The sequence below is a fragment of the Pipistrellus hanaki genome, assembly GCF_964339955.1.
Source record: "Pipistrellus hanaki genome assembly, chromosome: 7".
In the NCBI taxonomy this organism is placed as follows: domain Eukaryota; kingdom Metazoa; phylum Chordata; class Mammalia; order Chiroptera; family Vespertilionidae; genus Pipistrellus; species Pipistrellus hanaki.
In genome coordinates, this window is record NC_140509.1 from 16,919,311 (window position 1) to 16,937,867 (window position 18,557).

Below are 18,557 nucleotides of genomic sequence, written 5' to 3' on the forward strand. Positions count from 1 at the left end.
TCAGAAGGTTGGCTCCAGGGCGTGTCCAGCCCATCTTACCCAGTCCCATCCCAATGATTACCTTCTGATTAAATGTGCACGAATCTGTACACTGGGTCACTAGTAGTCTATAATCAAACTGATCCCTACAATTGATTTCTATATTATCTGATTCATCTGGCATTAAGAAAAGCACGTTCAAAGAACTGAGAAAAGTACTTAATTTTTTTTATTTAAATCTATTGGGTAAAATTATTTTCGGAATATACTCCACAAAGTTTCATAACCTAATAAAGATAGATGTTGAAATTATATAATCTTTAAAAAAATCATTCAAGGTCACAGTAGTGACCAGTGGTTTTATTATGTGGTGGGAGCTAATGGTTTGAGATTAGTGATGTCCTCCAATGTATTATCTCACCACACCCCCTATAGCTCTTACATTGATTCTTATCTGCCCCTTTTTCACAAGAGGAGCACAGAATGGCCAACTCTTTGGTCTTCTGGGCAAAAGGCCTGCCTCTCTCTCTACAAAATTAGTTATTAAATCAAAATTGATATTACTTTCACTAAGCTTTTTTTCTATAATGACACACATACATCTTCACTCTGTATAAAATATCCGGGACATTTCTGTAGTCTTTAAGACACTTTGTTACACAGGCATCAGTGATCCCTTCAGTATTTGTCAGCTTACTCCCATTCTCTTCTTCTCTCCCTCTCCTCATCCTTCCTCCCTCATTTGCCCTAACTTAATGGAGAAGCATTCCCATTGGTGGCTTTGGGGTTCATATTTCTAAAGCTCATTGAAGGTGTCAATGTGTTTTTCAAGGAAAAAAAATAAATGAGACAAAAAAAAATTAGTTACCATTTTAGATCAAACAAATATAACCCTTAAATCCTGAGACAAATGCATTTCTAAGACTCAAAAAACTAGGTTTTATTACATAATATATGTCTACTTGAGGACTGATGTATGAAATTTTTGCAAATTTTCACAGCCCTGGCTGCCTGGGCCCTCACAGCACTGGTTTTGTCCAAAAGGTCATCCAGAAGGTCATCCTGATGGTCATTCTGCTGTTTGGTTGATTTGCATATTCCACTTTTATTATTTAGATTGCTTCACTTTACTTGGAAAAATAAAAATATATTTAGATTTTATTATGACTTTGAAATACAACCTTTCAGATGAATAGGGCATTTCTATTCTTGATTCCCACATCACAAATTTATATATTCATTCTTTCATTAATGAGACAGGTCATATTTAAACAGAGGTCAGTAGAAGCAAGTGAATTTAAAATATAGAATAAATCAAAGATCTAGGATTTTACATTCTCCATTTAATATTTTACCACACACTTCTAAGTACTTCCTGAATCATACCCTTCCCATGCCAGGCACTGGGCCTTTTATGAGACCCTAAAGGAGAACATAGTATCTGTTCAAAGTTTTAAAGCCTATGTCACACACAAACCCACCAGCACACCAAGGTCATATACCTTCTTTTAAACTAAATTAAGCTTAAATTGAATTTGTAGAAGTGTTTGGGGACTACACAGAACTTTCTGAAATCATTGGAAGCCCCCGGATAAGGATAGCCTGGTGTATAAAAAGCCACCCTCCAGGACCAATCTTTTTCTCCATTTACCCACAGAACCAGCTTCCTCCTTCCCTATCAACTCTGTTAACAACTCTGGTACCTCCCAGTTCCCAGAATATTATAAAATAAATAAATATAAGAAACCAAAGCATGGAAGATCACTTTTTAAATCATGATTTTCAAATTGGAAACAGAAATTAATTTTGGACTTACCTCCACAACTTCTAGTACTTAACTTCATCCCCCCACTCAACATCCCACAACTATGCTAGTCCTTTCTTAATCATGCTTTTTAAAGGTATGCTAAAGGTATTCTAGTTAAAAAGCTAATTAAACACAGCATTTGATCTATCTTTGGGGACTTCTATGCAATGTCTGTTAAATTCTACCTTATAGACAAAGCAACATTACTCTGAATGTCCCCTCTTCTTCTTCCTTCCATTAACACTTCCTCAAAAACAAAAACAAAACAACAAAACAAAACAAACAAAAATGCATTCACTTAATTTCCTTCAGATTGGCTGAAATGGCAAAGTCTCCCTTAACAGTTTTGTCTTACCTTCTTAACTCCCAAACTCTATACTCCTTCTCTCATAGGGTATGCCTTTAGATTATTTTTAACTCCCATTTTAAATAGCGTCACCTGGGTTGTGGAAACTCTGTGTTCAACAAATCTCAAATGTAAGGAATTGTTTGTCCCATCCCACTCCCTTGCCTGCATTTTTCGTTCTGTGACATCCTTATCCTCTCTATTTCCTAAGCAGAGGCCCCTTGTCATCCTTGACTCCTTCAATTCACAATGCAATCAATGACTAAAATTTTCTACTTCTGAAAATACTGTAAACCTATAATACTCTCATCTCCACTTCTATTATCATTCCTTAATTCAGATTCTCATAAATTGTAAGTTCTTGGGGAAGCCACATAACTGATCTCCCAACCCCTAATCTTGAACCCCAACCCCACTCAGGAACATCACCCTCACACTGCTATAAGACTGATCTTTTTCAAAATTGTGAATCTCATCACTTCTTTCTCCTACCTAAAATCCCGCAGGGTCTCTCCATTGTGTTCAAGGTAAAATTCATATAAAAGCATAAACAAAGCCCCTTGTGCCCTGCCTAATGACCATTTCCAGCCCCACCTCTGACTACCAGCACCCACCTTAATAATATTTATAGCAATTGCTATATGTAGAGGGTACTTCCTCAGTCATGGTGTTTTTTATACCATTTAAGCCTCAAAATTCTGTGAATAAACAGTTGTTACTATTCCCATTTCACAGGTTTGCCGAGGGCACTGAGTTTGGGTGCAGACATAGGCAGATATTCTGTGCTCTGATCTGTGTCCCATCCACCTGTGGCCCCACATGCTTTCACACCTCTGTACTTTACCCTCTGCCTAAAAGTCCCTTGTCTCTCTATTCTCTTGACAATTCTGTCTTTTCTTCAGACTTGTTAAGCAGTCCTAAGTCCCAGGCAGAATTGTCCCTTCTCTTGCTGTAATCATAAAGCCTGTTTTATACACACATCTATTCAGTACTAATCTTAAACTACTGCTCCACATCAGCTCATTCCTCACCCCCACCCCAACTCTAGAGAAAATGAAAACAAAGAAATTGACGGTGCAATGTACCAGGACTAAATATTGGAGGAGGGTCCCATCCTATATAATAAAAGCTTAATATGCTAAGTGTCCGTTTGTCAAGTTGACCATTCAACCAATTAAAGCATAATATTTTAATATGTTAAGGCCATTCAACTGCATGCTATGATGTGCACTGACCACCAGGGGGCAGACAGTTGTTTTGTTTACCATTTGCTATGACATGCACTGACCAGTAGAAAGAAGCTCCAACCAATAGATGATCTTGCTGCTGGGGTCCGAACAAATGGGACTGAGCAAGACAGGCCAGATATACCCTGGAGCCGTCCCATGGTCCCTCCCAGCTGGCCAACCTCCTATGTCCCTCCCTGGCCCTGATTGTGCACTGGTGGGGTCCTTCGGCCTAGCCTATGCCCTCTCACAATGCAGGACCCCTCAGGAAATGCCGGAGAGCTGGTTTCAGCCTCATCCTGTAGGCCAGGCCAAGGGACCCCACAGGTATATGAATTCGTGCACCAGGCCTCTAGTTCTCTATAAATACTTGAATGCAAAGAATGGAGAGATTATTGGTGGCTCTAGAGGGGTATCTCTCTTTCCTTTCTCACTTCTCTCATCAGATATGATCAGAAAGGTAGGATCAGATTTGGTGAACAGGGCTTAGATTCAAGCAGAAGGAGGAGGTGGATGGGGCAGGAGAACTGGGACAATACCTGCCTAGGGCTTGAGTTAAAATAGGTTGGCCCTACTCCTTGTATTAGGAAAGAAGATCAAGTATACTAGCAGACAGTGAATTGAAGACCAATTTGTACCTAGTATTTACATGCCTGCCCCTTCATTAACTCTTAAAAGACATGGATCTATCATCCTTTGAAATTCTCTCTCATTTTTATCTGTAGCTCATTACCTATAAACCTTACAAGGTATTTATTGAAAACAAAAGACAGGCACAAGAAAGAATAAAGGTAACAAACAATGAAACAACACATATATTGTTATTTTCTCTAAATTTGTTTCTGGAATAATTATAGTTGCTAATGGCCTATTACACCCACTATATTAGCATGTAGAATTTAATGAGAAAAACCCACACTGGTAAAATTATCATCACTTCTCAAATTATTTCAGTCCTCAAATTCTGAGATACCAGAGAGCTTTTGGGGAATTAAGGCAAAATTGATTTCCCCAGAGGACGGCTTTGTAGAATCTCTACCATTAGATTTGGCACCTCTGTCTGCATCAGAAGAGAGTGGCTGTGAGAATCAAAACAACTACCAGTGAAAGCCACGGTCCAGCACAGGATCCCGGTGATCACCTGCCTCCCTGAACCCCAGAAACTGCCTGCCTTAAGAAATAACAATGACGATACAATGGAATTAAATACTACCCTCATAAATAAAACTTTTAAACATGTTTCTTCATATCTTGGACTTAACACTGTTTGGCATCACAATAGGTTTTAAAATAGTAATAAAAAGAGAATTCTAAGGAGACTCTTTCTAGAAATATTACTTAAGCAGGATCTTATCATCTAGATTCCTTTTGACCATTGGAATATTTCCCAGTAAATCCTGGCTTAAGGAGAAAGAGGAATAGTGTAGAAAATATAAAAATATAACACAGAGAAAAGTGTGTTCACAATTAAACATTAACAGCAGTGAAGTGGCAGAGAAATGACAATGGTGTCCATGTGATGCTGTGTCCATCTTCATACCTCCTGATGGATTTCCAGCACAGCAGAAGTCTCCCTGACAGTGGTTATAGTGTGCAGCCTAGAGAGAGAAGAACAATGCAATTTAGTATGCATTTTATTTGCATATATACATGTACACATATATATGCACGTCATATCAACATTGACTACCAAGAATATTATATGCACAAGAGTTGGGTTAAAAAGATAAAAATAAGCCTTGCTGATGTGGCTCAGTTGGTTGAGCATCAACCTGTCCATTGAGAGATCTTGGGCTTTATTCCAGGTCAGGGCACATACCCAGGTTGAGGGCTCTATCCCCAGCATGCAGAAGGCAGCTGATCTATGCTTCTCATTAGCGGTTCTCTTTTTATCTCTCCCTCTCCCTCTCTATTCCTCTCTTTCTAAAATCAATAAAAACTTATTTTTCAAAAGTATAAAAAGTAATAATTCAATTTAGAATTCTCAAAGTAAAAGTATCCCTTGAGTAGAGCTTTTCAAAAACATGCTATTTGTCAGTGCCACATTTCCTGTGCTCTAGTGGTTTTGCTGTCCTCTAGGGGGAAATAAAAATCACTGTACCTGTCTACCATTCAGTTGCACCCTGTGACTCACCTACTGAAAGAACATTCTTTTTGAAGACAGCATTAACCTAAGGTAGTCAGGAGAAGTATGATTGCAATAACAATGCGGAATTTAGGGCTCTGTTCTTCCTTATCTTTACTAAAATCCTAGGAATGTAAAATGTTTTGATCTTCACCAAATACCTCAAGTGTCTTTTAAACTTTAGAACTTTTCTATTCCATCTAAGATTGTCTTAGCATCTGCTTTCTGGGTCAACTGTCACTAACAATCAGTGACCATGGGTGAAAGGCTATGATTCCATGAGCTTTGCTAATGCCTTCCTTTCTAGACTCGGGTTCACTGGCTGGCAACTGTACCTGTAAATGAGAATCACCTGGGAGAGTTAAACAACCAACCAACTGAAGCTCAGCCCCAGTCAAGACCAGTTAAAGCCAAATCTCTGCAGGTGATGTCCGGCTACAGTAATTTTTCAAAAATTTTCCAATGTCTCTTACATGCAACAAGGTGGAGAAAAAAAAATTACAAAATACAGGAGCTGTACTTGGACACCCTGTGTGTGTGGGTGAGTGAGGTGGGGAGAGGGTAAATAAATTCCATTTCAAAAATGGGTCTTGGACATATTTTTCCCTTTATCAGCTTAATTTTGGGGCTGGTGTGGGGGTGAGTTAACTCATATTCAACACATTAGCTCTTTTCTTTGAATCAATCTATGTCTCTAGAGCAGTGGTTCTTAACCTTTCTAATGCCATGACCCTTTAATATAGTTCCTTATGTTGTGGTGACCCCCAACCATAAAATTATTTTCATTGCTACTTTGTTATGAATCATAATGTAAATATCTGTGTTTTCCAATGGTCTTAGGTGACCCTGCTAGTTGACCCACAGGTTGAGAACCGCTGCTGTAGAGCCTAAGATAATCAGAAAACGCAGATTATTTACACTATTATTAATAACAACATCTTAGCTTAATAGCAACAAAGATAAACAGGGTTCTTTTTGTTTGTTTTTCCTTTGGAAAGTTATAAAGAAACCTCTGGTGGCCACTTCTCACCCTTCTGCCTTGGTCTGAAGCAGATCCTTCTTAGCGTACCTCCCCTGAAGATGCTTCAACCCTAGAATCTAAGGGCTCCTCCTTGCTTCAGCATGACTGCCTACTGTTTCCACTGAAAGCTGAAGCTCTGGAGTAAGGAAACAGCCCTTGTCCTCCTCTGGCAAAGCAATGGCCATATTTCCTATGAATGGCTAATGGAGCAGGTGTACTGAACTGTCTCTCTCCTGGTTGATTTCTCTAAAGGTTTGTAGCCTTAAGCCACTTTCTTTCACATAACTTCCTGTCTTTCATTCTTGTATGTTAAATATGTATGTGAGTGAATGTGCAGTACACAGAGTCAATTTAAGGCAAAATTATGAGGTAGATGAAATTTGCCTTCAGCCCTTCTTGTTAAATTTCCATTTCTTTCAGAAGTGCCCCATTATTTTCTCTCATAACTGCTCTATTAAAAGTATTCTCTCTACCTTATTTATAGTAGAATATTAATAGTTGATAAGGGCAAAGTGTTATTACTTCCAAAATAGATGCATTTTGGTTTAGTATTTGATTTTTGTTTCAATTCAACAGAGAAGGCATTAAAAACCAGCAATGTGTGTGTGCGTGGGGGGGGGGGGGAGGGAGGAAAAGGGTTAGCAGTTGTTATTTAGCCCTTTTCACATGTATTTCACATGTGTAATTCTTACAATTTAGGAACATGAATAGGACTTTCAGGTCATTCCAGTTCTGGGCTCTAAGTTGTTAATTTGCCCCCAAATTTTAGACTTATTGAAAATAGCAAAATCAATAAAAAAAAAAATGCTGATCTTCTACTTCCATATTGTGCATTTCTTCCCCTGTACCATAACAAAAATAACAAAACTTCCTTTTATTTGTATTTTCATTTTATCTTTTTCATTTGATTCTGTAACTACATGGTGAGGAAACAAAAGGTCAAAACATTGGTCACTTAAGCACAGTGAAAGAACAAGATTAAAAAGCCACATCTTCTCATAGTTCTACCCCCAACCCCACTTCTGTTTCCTACTTACTTGCAGAAAATAGTTTTGAAAAATAACTAGACCTCAAGTGAGTAAGAAAAAAAAGTGGGCTCAGAGAACCTGGGGCCTTCTCAATAGCCCTCACCTCAGATCATAAATTCAGGTACCTATTCCATATTCTACTGCTGAGATTGGCCCTGACTGGACACAGAAGACCATGTATAATCCTCAACTCTTTACCTACCCTGAGCCTTTAGGGAAAATGGTCCTGGATCCCCAAACTCACTTGTTCATTGTGAAGCAGAATCAGCATAGATCAATGAGAATGAATTTTGAAACCCAATAGACCTGAATTAAAATCCCTGATCTGCTACTTCCTGCCTAGGTGAATTGGGGCAGCTCACTTAACCTCAGTTTCCTTTTCTGAAGAAGATAAGAGAAGTGATAACACAAGGCTCTTGTGAAAATAAAATAACCTGGCCTAGTGAAAAATGTCATCTCCCTTCTCTCCTATCTTTGCCTGCCCAAATATTATACTCTTAGCTAGTGATAGAAATGTCCCCAAATAGGAGAATCTTTTCTGTTGTGAGAACTTAATTTTGGATCAGTGCCATGTAGGACCATAGTCTTGGAGTTAAATGGCTTTGGTCCTAGATAAGGAAGAGTGATACATAATGGTTGTGCAAATGAACACAAGGTTCATATCTTAGTTGCTCTACAATCAAAAACAGAAAAAGGTAAAGGGATTAGGCAGTACACTTTGGTAGTTACAGAATAGAGCATAGGAAATATAGCCAATAATATTGTGATAACCATGAATGGGGCCATGTGGGTACATGAAACATTTGGGGAGACTGCTCTGTAAAGTATATTATTTTCTAGCCATTGTGCTGTACGTCTGAAACTAACACTGAATAACATTAATTGTAAACTTTAATTGAAAAATAAGATATAATATATATATATATATATATATATATATATATATATATATATGAACTAGAATCACTTTTTTCATTCTCACGTCATCATCTTCTACATATATCATTAACTGATTTCAGGAATTTTGATGAAGAAAATAAAGCCCACCTGTCCTATTAGGTTTGGCTCAGTGGATGGAAGGTCGGCCTGTGGACAGAAGGGTCCCAGGTTTGATTCCAGTCAAGGGCATGTACCTTGGTTGTGGCACATCCCCAGTGCGGGGTGTGCAGGAGGCAGCTGATTGATGTTTCTCTTTCATTGATGTTTCTAACTCTATCCCTCTTCGTTCCTCTCTGTAAAAATCAATAAAATATATTTTAAAAAATGAAAAGAAAAGAAAGCCCTTCCTACACTACTCCTAAGTGATAAGCACTAAGCGTAAGTAGAAAGCACATTGGAGTGGCTTGAACCCCAGGAGATACTGAAACCAAAGTGTATCACTCATTTCCAGCTTCTGAAATTTTACCTGAAGTTTTCCAAAGATTTCTTCTTGTTTGCTCTCAAACCACGAGTTTGGCAACAGGCAAGTTTGTAATCGATGACCTGGTAGATGATGGGGTTGTACATTGCTGATGATTTTGCAAGTAGGGTTGGCACCACAGAGAGCTGTATGGGGATGGAGTCTGGCCTTCCAAAAGCTGACCACACAGAGACCACTGCGTAAGGAATCCAGGCAATCAAAAAGCCAGCACAAATCAACATGGCCACCTGGTGAGAGAAGCAACAGTCAACAAAATCAAGACACCTGCTGGGAATACTGGTGTGGCAGAAAGGCAGGTAGCTTATGTATATTCAATAAAGTCTATTATCTTTCCATTTCTCCTGTCTGTAGGAATCATTTCATATGAACATCTGGAATGTTAGGCCAGGAGAAGTTATTACAATTCTTTATTCCACTTAACCCATTTCATTTATTCTTCACTCCAGAATTTGAATATGCCCAAAGGCCCAAAGTTTAACCCTATGAACACTTTCCAACTGTGTCTACATGAACGCAGGAAATCATGCAATTTCCAGACTTCTGAGCCCACGTTGAGTTAAAAACTAGATGGAAAATATGCTCACCTTGATGAAATTTTAAATCACTCATATTTGCCTCAGGAAACTTAGAAACTCTGTCCTTATTTGAAATTCTAATATGAATCTTGTTCAGAGATTTCTATTAAATGTTATTTCTTTTGGCTCAAGTCTTTCTTACTTTTGAGGCTCAGATCATGGAAATTCACTAGCTACAAAGTAAAAGAATCACCAAGCTTAAACTAAAGTGACACAGTTGTATAAAAGAGACTTTTCCAGAAAGCCCTGTTCTCTCTCACAAAAATATATTTACTTTAGAGGCCTCTTAACTTTCAGGCCAAAGAATAATTAGAAATAGTATTTAAGCCCTGAGCAGTGATTAGAGTGACAGCCTGAGTACCCAAGGGCTGTACCTGGGCTTCAGTTCAATCCTCACCCTGGTTGGTTGCATACAGGAAGCAACTAAATGATATGTCTCTTTACATTGATGTTTCTCTCTCACTCTCTCACCCCTTCTTTCCACTCTCTTAAAAAAAATAATGGAAAAAATATCTTCCTCTGGTGAGGATTAACAAAGAAAAAAAGAAATAGTATTTAGAATATCCTGTCTAATTTTTCACAATCTGCAATTCAGTCCCTTTAGTAATGTAGTTTTAATTAATGTCCTGCAACTACCTGACCCTATAGAATAGATCATCTCACTTTAATTCAGCAAGTTCTTTTAGAAAGTGCTTTGGGCAAGAGACACTAGCAAGTGTTGTGGAGGTACCTGTACACTTTGTGCCTGGCTGTATCCCTCTAGAACAGTGTTGGGCAAACTGAGGCTCGAGAGCCCCTGTTTACTGCTCTGTTGACTGAGTTTGCTGACCACTGGGATAGGGGCTTAATCACAAGGAACAATAACAGCCTGTAATTATTGGAATGGAGAGTCTAGGTCAGTGGTCAGCAAACTCATTAGTCAACCGAGTGGCAAACCTCAGCTAGCGAGCCGTATGTGGCTCGCGAGCCTCAGTTTGCCGACTACTGCCTAAAAAACAAATAACTACAGGAGAAGCTTGTATAGGAGTTAAGTGCCAGGAGGACAAAACTACATGCTATGGGACATATTGAGTTTCATGAGGGATGTAACATATGATCTTCATGTTGGCAAGGGGAAACAAAGAAACAGTAGTGAAGCCAGTGTGAGCAAAGGCATAGACAGATATGTGTGAAGTTCATACAGGAATGGGTGAGTAATACATTTGGCATATGAAATAGCAGCAAAGGAAGATAGCACTGAAAAAAAGATAGCATCCATGTATTTGTATAACAAATAACTGAGCTTGCACCTAATTCCATATGCTCTGAGGCACTAGTAGGTTTTTGAGCAGGGAACATACTGAGAGCCGTGCTTAGGAAGATTAACCTGTAAAATGAAATGAGGAGGAGGAAACCAGGAGGTAGAAAGGTCATTGTTTATTCTTACAATTGAGAAAAACAATCAAAAGTATTATTAAGCATCTCTTGCATGTTTTGTGTTGAGGATAGAGCAATGAATGAAGCAGACACAATCTCTGCCCACATAGAATTATTACTCTTATCAGGTTTTTTTGTTTTGTTTTGTTAATTCTCACCTGAGGATATCCTTTCATTGACTATAAGAGAGAGGGGAAGGGAGGAAGAGAGACACAGAGAAAGAAACATCAATGTGAGAGAGATACACATTAATTCCACAAAGGCCCAGACCAGGGCCTAGCCTGCAACCAAGTATGTGCCCTGACCATAACAAACTTGAGACCCTTCAGTCCATGGGTCAATGCTCCATCCACTGACCCAAATCCACTAGGGCTGGTTTTAATTTTATTTAAACTTGAGCTATTTCAGGTCCTCATTGAGGGAAAGTATACTAACTTCAAATTATCCTTACACGGTTACCTACTAGAATATTCTTTCTGTTAGATAACTACTTAACAACATCAATAGGTCTACAATTATAAGTGAAACAACTTTTAACAAAACCAACTTTACCGTAGGCTAATTGATATAAATAAGAGTAAAGTTCCTACAATATCTCATCTCTTCAACAATGTGACAAAATGACATTGAACAAAACATTATTCAAGGACCTGCTATAATGGAACTATCTATAGTCAAATCAGTCTGCTATGTAGAGGATATCTGGTTTTGTTTGTTAGATTTTATGTTCCTCTAGTCAGTATATCCTGTACCTTAGCACTGCCAGCCTCCCTTCCCACCCCTCGGCTGTTCTATGGACCAGGCATCACATGACCAGGTTGACCACAGGACTGCATGCCCAGGGCTGCAGTAGCAGGAAAAGGGAGGGGCACATGACTACAAAAAGTGTAATCAAACTCACCAAGGATTTCTAGGAAAAATGGACCTTCCTTTTTATCTTTGAGTTCCCTAAAGCCCTGGACAGAGCTATCTGAGGCCAGGGGCCACTTCTTTTCTCCCTCCCCTTATTTAGAAGTAAAATAACATTCCCAACAGCAAGGTCATGAAGAATGGGTGTAGAGGATCAATAATGAGTCTCTCTCTCTCTCTCTCTCTCTCTCTCTCTCTCTCTCTCTCTCTCTCTCTCTCTCTCTCTCTCTCCCTCCCTCCCTCCCTCCTTCCCTGCCTCTCCCTCTAAAAGTCAATAAAAATAATAATAGAAATCTAGTTGGATAAATATTTTTTACAGCAAAGTCATTTGTGTGCATGTGCATTTTAACATGCTTTGTGGGAGCAGAGAGTGTTGCATGCAGGAACTGCCCATACCCCTCAGTTTGCTTGGCCTGCGAACAGCCTGTCAGCAGCGTGAATGAGCCCGGGAATGTGAGATGTGCCAAATAACAAGCAAATCTATCCTTAAGTCGCAGGTTCTAGAATTTCACCCAGAAAGTTCAAGGCTCATCTTTAAAATGGAACTGCAGCAAAACAACAACAAAACCTCTCTCAACAATATTTAATTTCACTCCATTTTGCAAATAGAAAATCTAATCCCAAGAAGATGAGTCAAGTTAACCCAGACCTCCCCCGGGTCCTGAAGCCTGTTCTGCAGCCTTGTGTTAAGGTCCTGAGCCCAAATTCTCACCTGTGTTTCACAGTTACAAACCAGGCATACCACACACGCCCATACCATCACACACACACACACACACACACACACACACACACACACCTGTTCTGCAACCTTGTATTAAGATCCTGAGCACAAAAAGATAGATACAGAGACAGTAAAGCAGCAAACTATCAAATTACAGTGGGGAGGATAGGGAGACATGGGGGAGATAAGAGATCAACCATACTGCACACAAGCACTTACCTGCTTGCTTCTTTTCCATTTTATGCAGATTACCCAGGTGAGATTAATTGGTGTGAGTTTTGTTTGTAAATTAAATGGAGGCCCCTAGGCTCACACTAAGGGTATATATATATATATATATATTTTCAAACCCCCACTAAATAATAACTATACAAATAAAACTTGCTTTAGCAGATGTCTGGGCACTTAACTTAGTACAATTCCTTCTCATTTTGGTGAGGTTTTTATTTCACAGTATCTTAATGAAAAGCTGTTTTCTGTATTGCTGCCAAAGTCATTGACAAAAAGTAGATTGGCACTTAGTCCTCATTTTACATATTTTCTGCTATCATGGGTGTGTGCAATGAGCAACAGGAAGGACCAAAAACATTTTCATTCTGTCATCCCTTTTAAAAGGGCATAGGAGAATTAAACCACTGTAGTTTTTAAACACAGCAAATAAATCAGTGTGGTTTTTCTGAGATTAGAATAAAGCTAAATACTTTAAAGTGAATGACTAGAAAACAGGTTTAAAGCAAAAAGAGCTAAGGAACTCTGGATTTTAAAGCTATTAAAGAATGTTACTTGGGTTTTTGAAGTGAATACGAAGTAAAAATGAGGAATGTTCATTATTTTTAACTTTCTCATGTTAAAATACATTACACAAAATGTTAAACATTAAAATATTCAACCTGTTTTAAGATATATTCTACAAAATCTTCCAAAACTTTCATGTAGCACTCAGTTTTCCCAGAACTTTCTACTCAGTTTTCTACTCAAGATGTTTAATCATTTCTGCAGTCTGTTCTTTGCCCTCCTCATTTCTAAATGTGTCCTCGTTACTGTTTTCCAGAATTTTTCCTCCCAGATATCATTAAACCCATTATAACATGGGCGCCTGTACCTGTCTGCTTGCTCTAAGTTGTTTAGTTTTAATTGCCGCACCTTTATCACTGCTTTTTGGTTCACTGGGAAAGCAGTAAAACTTTAAATTTTTAAATTGGGCAATTTTTGTGGGAGGGAAAAAAAAATCACAGAATATGTGTTTAGCTTCTACAAAAGAACCACATCTGCAGGCCAGTTCCTTTCAAAACCATCTTGCTGCAGAGACCAAGGGATATCGTTGCTTTTCAGCTCCAGTGCAGGCTGGCATCAAGTGTCATGGAACTAATATTGCCCGTATGGATCAAGTCCAATGAATTAACCAATTATAACAATAGGGCTGAAAGTAAATTGTCCAATTATAGGGTTTGATGTTGGACACAACACACCTGAACCATCCAGCACACATTTCCAAGGCGAGGGTCCTATAATTGACAGGAGCATAGAAATAATAAAATTTGGTTTTGATTTTTTTTTTTTTTACTTGGGTCTAGCTAGCAATTTTATTGATTTGCTCCCAATTTGAGGAGGGAAATGATATCAAAAGATAGTAATGCAGTAGTAGATGCCAGTTATAAGACTCCAGCCTTGAGTGATACTTGTCATTGAGTGATACTTCCAATGGTACTGAGGAAGGCAGAGAACTTGACATCATGATCTCCCTCCTTTGGCCCCCAGACCTCTCATCTCTAGAAAAGCAAGGGTGGTGATATTAACCTTTCACATCACCTTTAAGAAATTAACTAATTCAGCAACTCTAAGAATATCTAGTTTGAATTTCTTCCTTCCTTCTATGTTATCAGCAGAATGACAACTAAAGCTAACTGTCCAAAACCCTCCTTTAAACACTTTTCTAGAAAAAAAGCTCTTGAGAGCTTTGGTGAGTCTGCCATATGTCAGCCCTGGTTGTGATCCAAGTAGAGAACATCAATTCGTACTAAAAAAAAAAAAAAAAAAAAAAAAAAAAAAAAAAAAAAAAGAAGAAGAAGAAGCAGAATTCTACACTTCCCAGTTGCAATTTTCTCAAATCTTAAAATACCACTACTCTATAAACAAGCGGAAGCTTGTTGAGAAGAGAGGGTGTAATTAGGTCATGTCACTCCATGCATCTGTATTTTAGAGTTTTTATCTAAAACTGAACACAATATTCCCCAATGAGGTCATGCCTGGCATAGGGAACAGAAAATATCCATACATATAAAAGTGTAATATGCAAATCAACCAGATGGCAGAACAACCAGTCACTATGATGTGCACTGACCACCAGGAAGCAGATACTCAATGCAGGAGCTGCCCCCAGCCCACAGGCATTGCCCAATCAGGGCTTACTGACCAATCTCTCAGTTCCTCCCCCAGGCCAGCAGACTCCAATCTCCCAATGGGAACAGGGAACTGGAGGTGGGTGGTGGGGGCGGTGGGGCTGGCTGCCAGCAGCCTGGGAAGATAGCCCTGATCACAGGCCAGGCCTAGGGGCCGTACCTGTGCATGAGTTTCATGCTTCAGGCCTCTAGTACATTTATAAGTAGCTGGTTCAATAAGACAAGGGAAAGTTCACTTCATTACAAATGAACCAAGATGGGTAAATACTCAGGCACTCAGGTAGGGAGGCCAGGTGGTTTTAGAAATAAGAGACCACAGATTCTTTTTTTTTAATCCTCACCTGAGGATAATTTTCCATCAATTTTTAGAGAAAGTGGAAGAGTGAGGGAAAGATAGAGAGAAATATCAATGTGAGAGAAATACATTGGTTGCCTCCTGCATTCACCCCAACTAGGACTTGGGCCGGGGAGGAGCCTGCAATCAAGGTACATGCCCAGACCTGAATCAAATCTAGGACCCTTTGGTCCACAGGCAACATGATGCTCTACCCATTGAGCCAAACTGGCACCACAAACCTTTAAATAATCCAACCAATCCAGCCATTTTCACAGAATCCCAGAGTTGTATTTATTTAATTTTTAATATATTTTTATTGATTTCAGAAAGGAGGAGAGAAACATCAATGATGAGAGAGAATCATTGATTGGCTACCTTCTGCACACCTCCCACTGGGAATGGAGCCTAAAACCTGGGCATGTGCCTTGACTGGGAATCGAACCATCCTGGTTCATAGGTTGATGCTCAATCATTGAGCCATGCCTGCAGAGCAAACCTCTGAGTTTTAGAAGGTAACTTAGTTTTCACTTAATCCCCCTCCCCCAGCTTTTTTTTTCATAGATGAGAAAACTAAAGTTCAGAGAGGGAAGGAGGGAGGAGCCCTGGGGTGGAGGCTTTAGGCTTGGGCAGGGGCTGAGCATGGGATCAGAGGAAGGGAGGGGGCGGGAATCAATGGAAACATATCCTCAGGTGAGAATAAAAAGAAAAATAAAGAAAGAAATGTCATATCCTATGAAAGACACATCTTGAAAACGCCTAAAGAAAGTTCCCATTTTTCATGGTGAAGGGACTGGAGTCCATGTTGATGAAAATACCTTGGCGGCTGTGGTGACTGGCAGTGGCTGCAATAGCAGGGGTGATGGGGTTGGCGCCTTCCCCTGATCAGCCTGGTGGCCTCCCACAAAGGGAGGCCAGACTGGGGCTTAGGTCTGCTCCCAACAGGGAGTGGGCCTAAACCATCACTAGGACATCCCCTTAGGGTTTCCAGTATGTGAGGGGGGCAGGCTGGGCTGAGAGACGCCTCCCCAGTGCACAAATTTCCTGCACTGGGCCCTTAGTATTATAATAAGAAGACGAGTTCAATCAGGGGATATTTCTCTGGGAAGTGACATTTAAGTTAAGAAGAAACAGATAAAATAAGTTAATTAATTAGGTGAAAAAATAAAGCAGTGCAGTCAGCCTTATTACAGACTACCCTTAGAATTCACATGGGGTTCCCTAAATCCAAATCATCAATGACAAATAACACTTGATGAGCAACAAAGGAGAGAAATCCTTTGAGGGAAGCAGACATTTATGTTCATGAATTTTAAAAAAATCATTTACAATCATGGTGAAAAAACAAAGCAAAACAAAACACATCCTCAGGAATAAAAGGGAAAGAGGGTCTGAAGCCAGGGGTCAAGGGACTGCTTAAAACTCATCAAATATAATTAGGCTAACTTCATTTATGCAATTACGTATTCATTACAGCAATCTTGATTAAGCATCTAGCAGGCACCAGGCTGTGGAGGGCAGCAGCAAACAGTGCTTGCCCTCACCTACTACTATCTTTCAAAAAAGAGCAACAAACATGAGATTCAGTAACATAAACCTGCCAAGTGCTCTGATGCCCTACAGAGGGGCTTAAACTAGGCAGGGATTTTAGAGAAAATAGAAAAATTAAGAGAAAGCTGAGTACCCACAAGATCTAGAAACTAACTATAGATATGGGACACTATAGCTGATCTACATCTGTTAAATGAATACATATGAAGTACTAATAGACTTTGCCTACTAAATCTGGAAAAAATTCATCTATGCTTCTGGCATCCCCTTCCTGTGACTCCACCACCTCCCTCTGTAAAGAAGCAGCAAAGAAGCAGCAAGAGCCTCCTTCATTGCCTTGTGTGAAGGTTTTTAAAAGCCAAAATATCTAGAGATGTAAAACATTCATTTCTCCGCATCTGAGTTTTATAAAAAGAAACTGGAAATTTACGAGAGAGAAAATACATCAGAGAAGAGGGTTTTGAGTGGGATTAAAATGACTTTGAGTATCCGCACCCAGAGACTTGAAGGACTTGGGGCATTAGGCTTATTATGTGAGCAATTTAAGGGACGCGTGTGCTGTAGGAGCCAGTTTTTCCACTGCAGCCTGATTGAAGAGCCTATAGCCAGAAGAAAGGGAGGGCATCGGAGGAGCTGGTAGCTGACCTAGAGAAACTGTTCCTAAGCTACTCCACTGAGAAAGCATGGGGTGGGGAGGGGGAGAGAAGGAGGGACAGGGATGGGGGTCTTGGAGCAATAGAGCCTCAATGCTTTGGGGATAGAAGAGCAGAAAACAGATGGCTCACTTTTCAGGGTCTTAACCAAGCTCCTAACATTTGCAGTTCAAAGATGGGGAAGTAGCTGGAATTGTTGATGAATCTAAAGAGGCTTTATAGTTGGGACAAGAAGGATGCAAAGTGACCCATGACAAGTGATGACTGAGACCAGAGGGAACCTTAAATATCTCAGCAATGCCAGGATCAATAAACAACCAGCAGATTAGGAGCCCCCACCCATTGGCACCATGGAATTATAAAGATGTCCTTACTAGTAGAACGTAGCCGCGAGAAGATGACAAAGAATCTTAATTCAACTGTATTTATCCTGATCATTTAACATTGTTTTACAAGGTCAGATGAAGACCTAAAAGTGAGGTTAGGCTGAGTCATAGACATAGATAAGAAGAGAGAATGTTTTTCCTTTTGGTTTCTTTATGATTATGATTATTTTATTTTACTTTCCACTTCTCTGCAATGTCTGTAGACTGTGAAATTTCAGGCTGCTACAAAAGCCTAGCAAAACCACCTTTTAAAATAAATTAGAGGGAAGCTACAATGTGTAGAAAGGGTTATAAATAAAACATCAATTTTTAAGTTGACAAAGCCAGACTGGCAAAACGCAGGCCCAGGTAATAACCCATCTAGAAATAATTAGAGTACACAAAAAAGTAAATGATTTTGATCCCAGAATCCTCGGAGGTGGCCTTTAAGTAATAAGCTTTTAGACCAGGCTGTTCTGAAGATCAGAAGCTCCAAGCAAACAGGCGAATTGCCAATCCTGAGAGGTAGCTAAATGGAGGAAAAAGACCCAGCAGGAGGCCTTTTTTTCCTATTTATTTTCACTCAGTATAGAAAATCAAGGTCAAAATTAATAGTAATTTAAAATAGTTTTAATTTAGTACAGAATGTGCCACAATAGAAAGTTGTGTTCATTGTTCA

At 39.4% G+C, this 18,557-nt stretch overlaps 1 protein-coding gene across 1 annotated transcript in view; it reads right to left on the reverse strand.

Moving 5' to 3' along the window:
- Positions 1 to 18,557, reverse strand: part of OPN5 (opsin 5) — a gene marked incomplete at both ends in the record, with an annotated part of 73,062 nt that overhangs the window by 39,827 nt on the left and 14,678 nt on the right. Inside the window, 2 exons of the mRNA XM_084890465.1 lie at positions 4,899 to 4,956; positions 8,938 to 9,179. Coding sequence (XP_084746591.1) covers positions 4,899 to 4,956; positions 8,938 to 9,179 — 300 coding nt within the window. The remainder of the gene's footprint in view (positions 1 to 4,898; positions 4,957 to 8,937; positions 9,180 to 18,557) is intronic.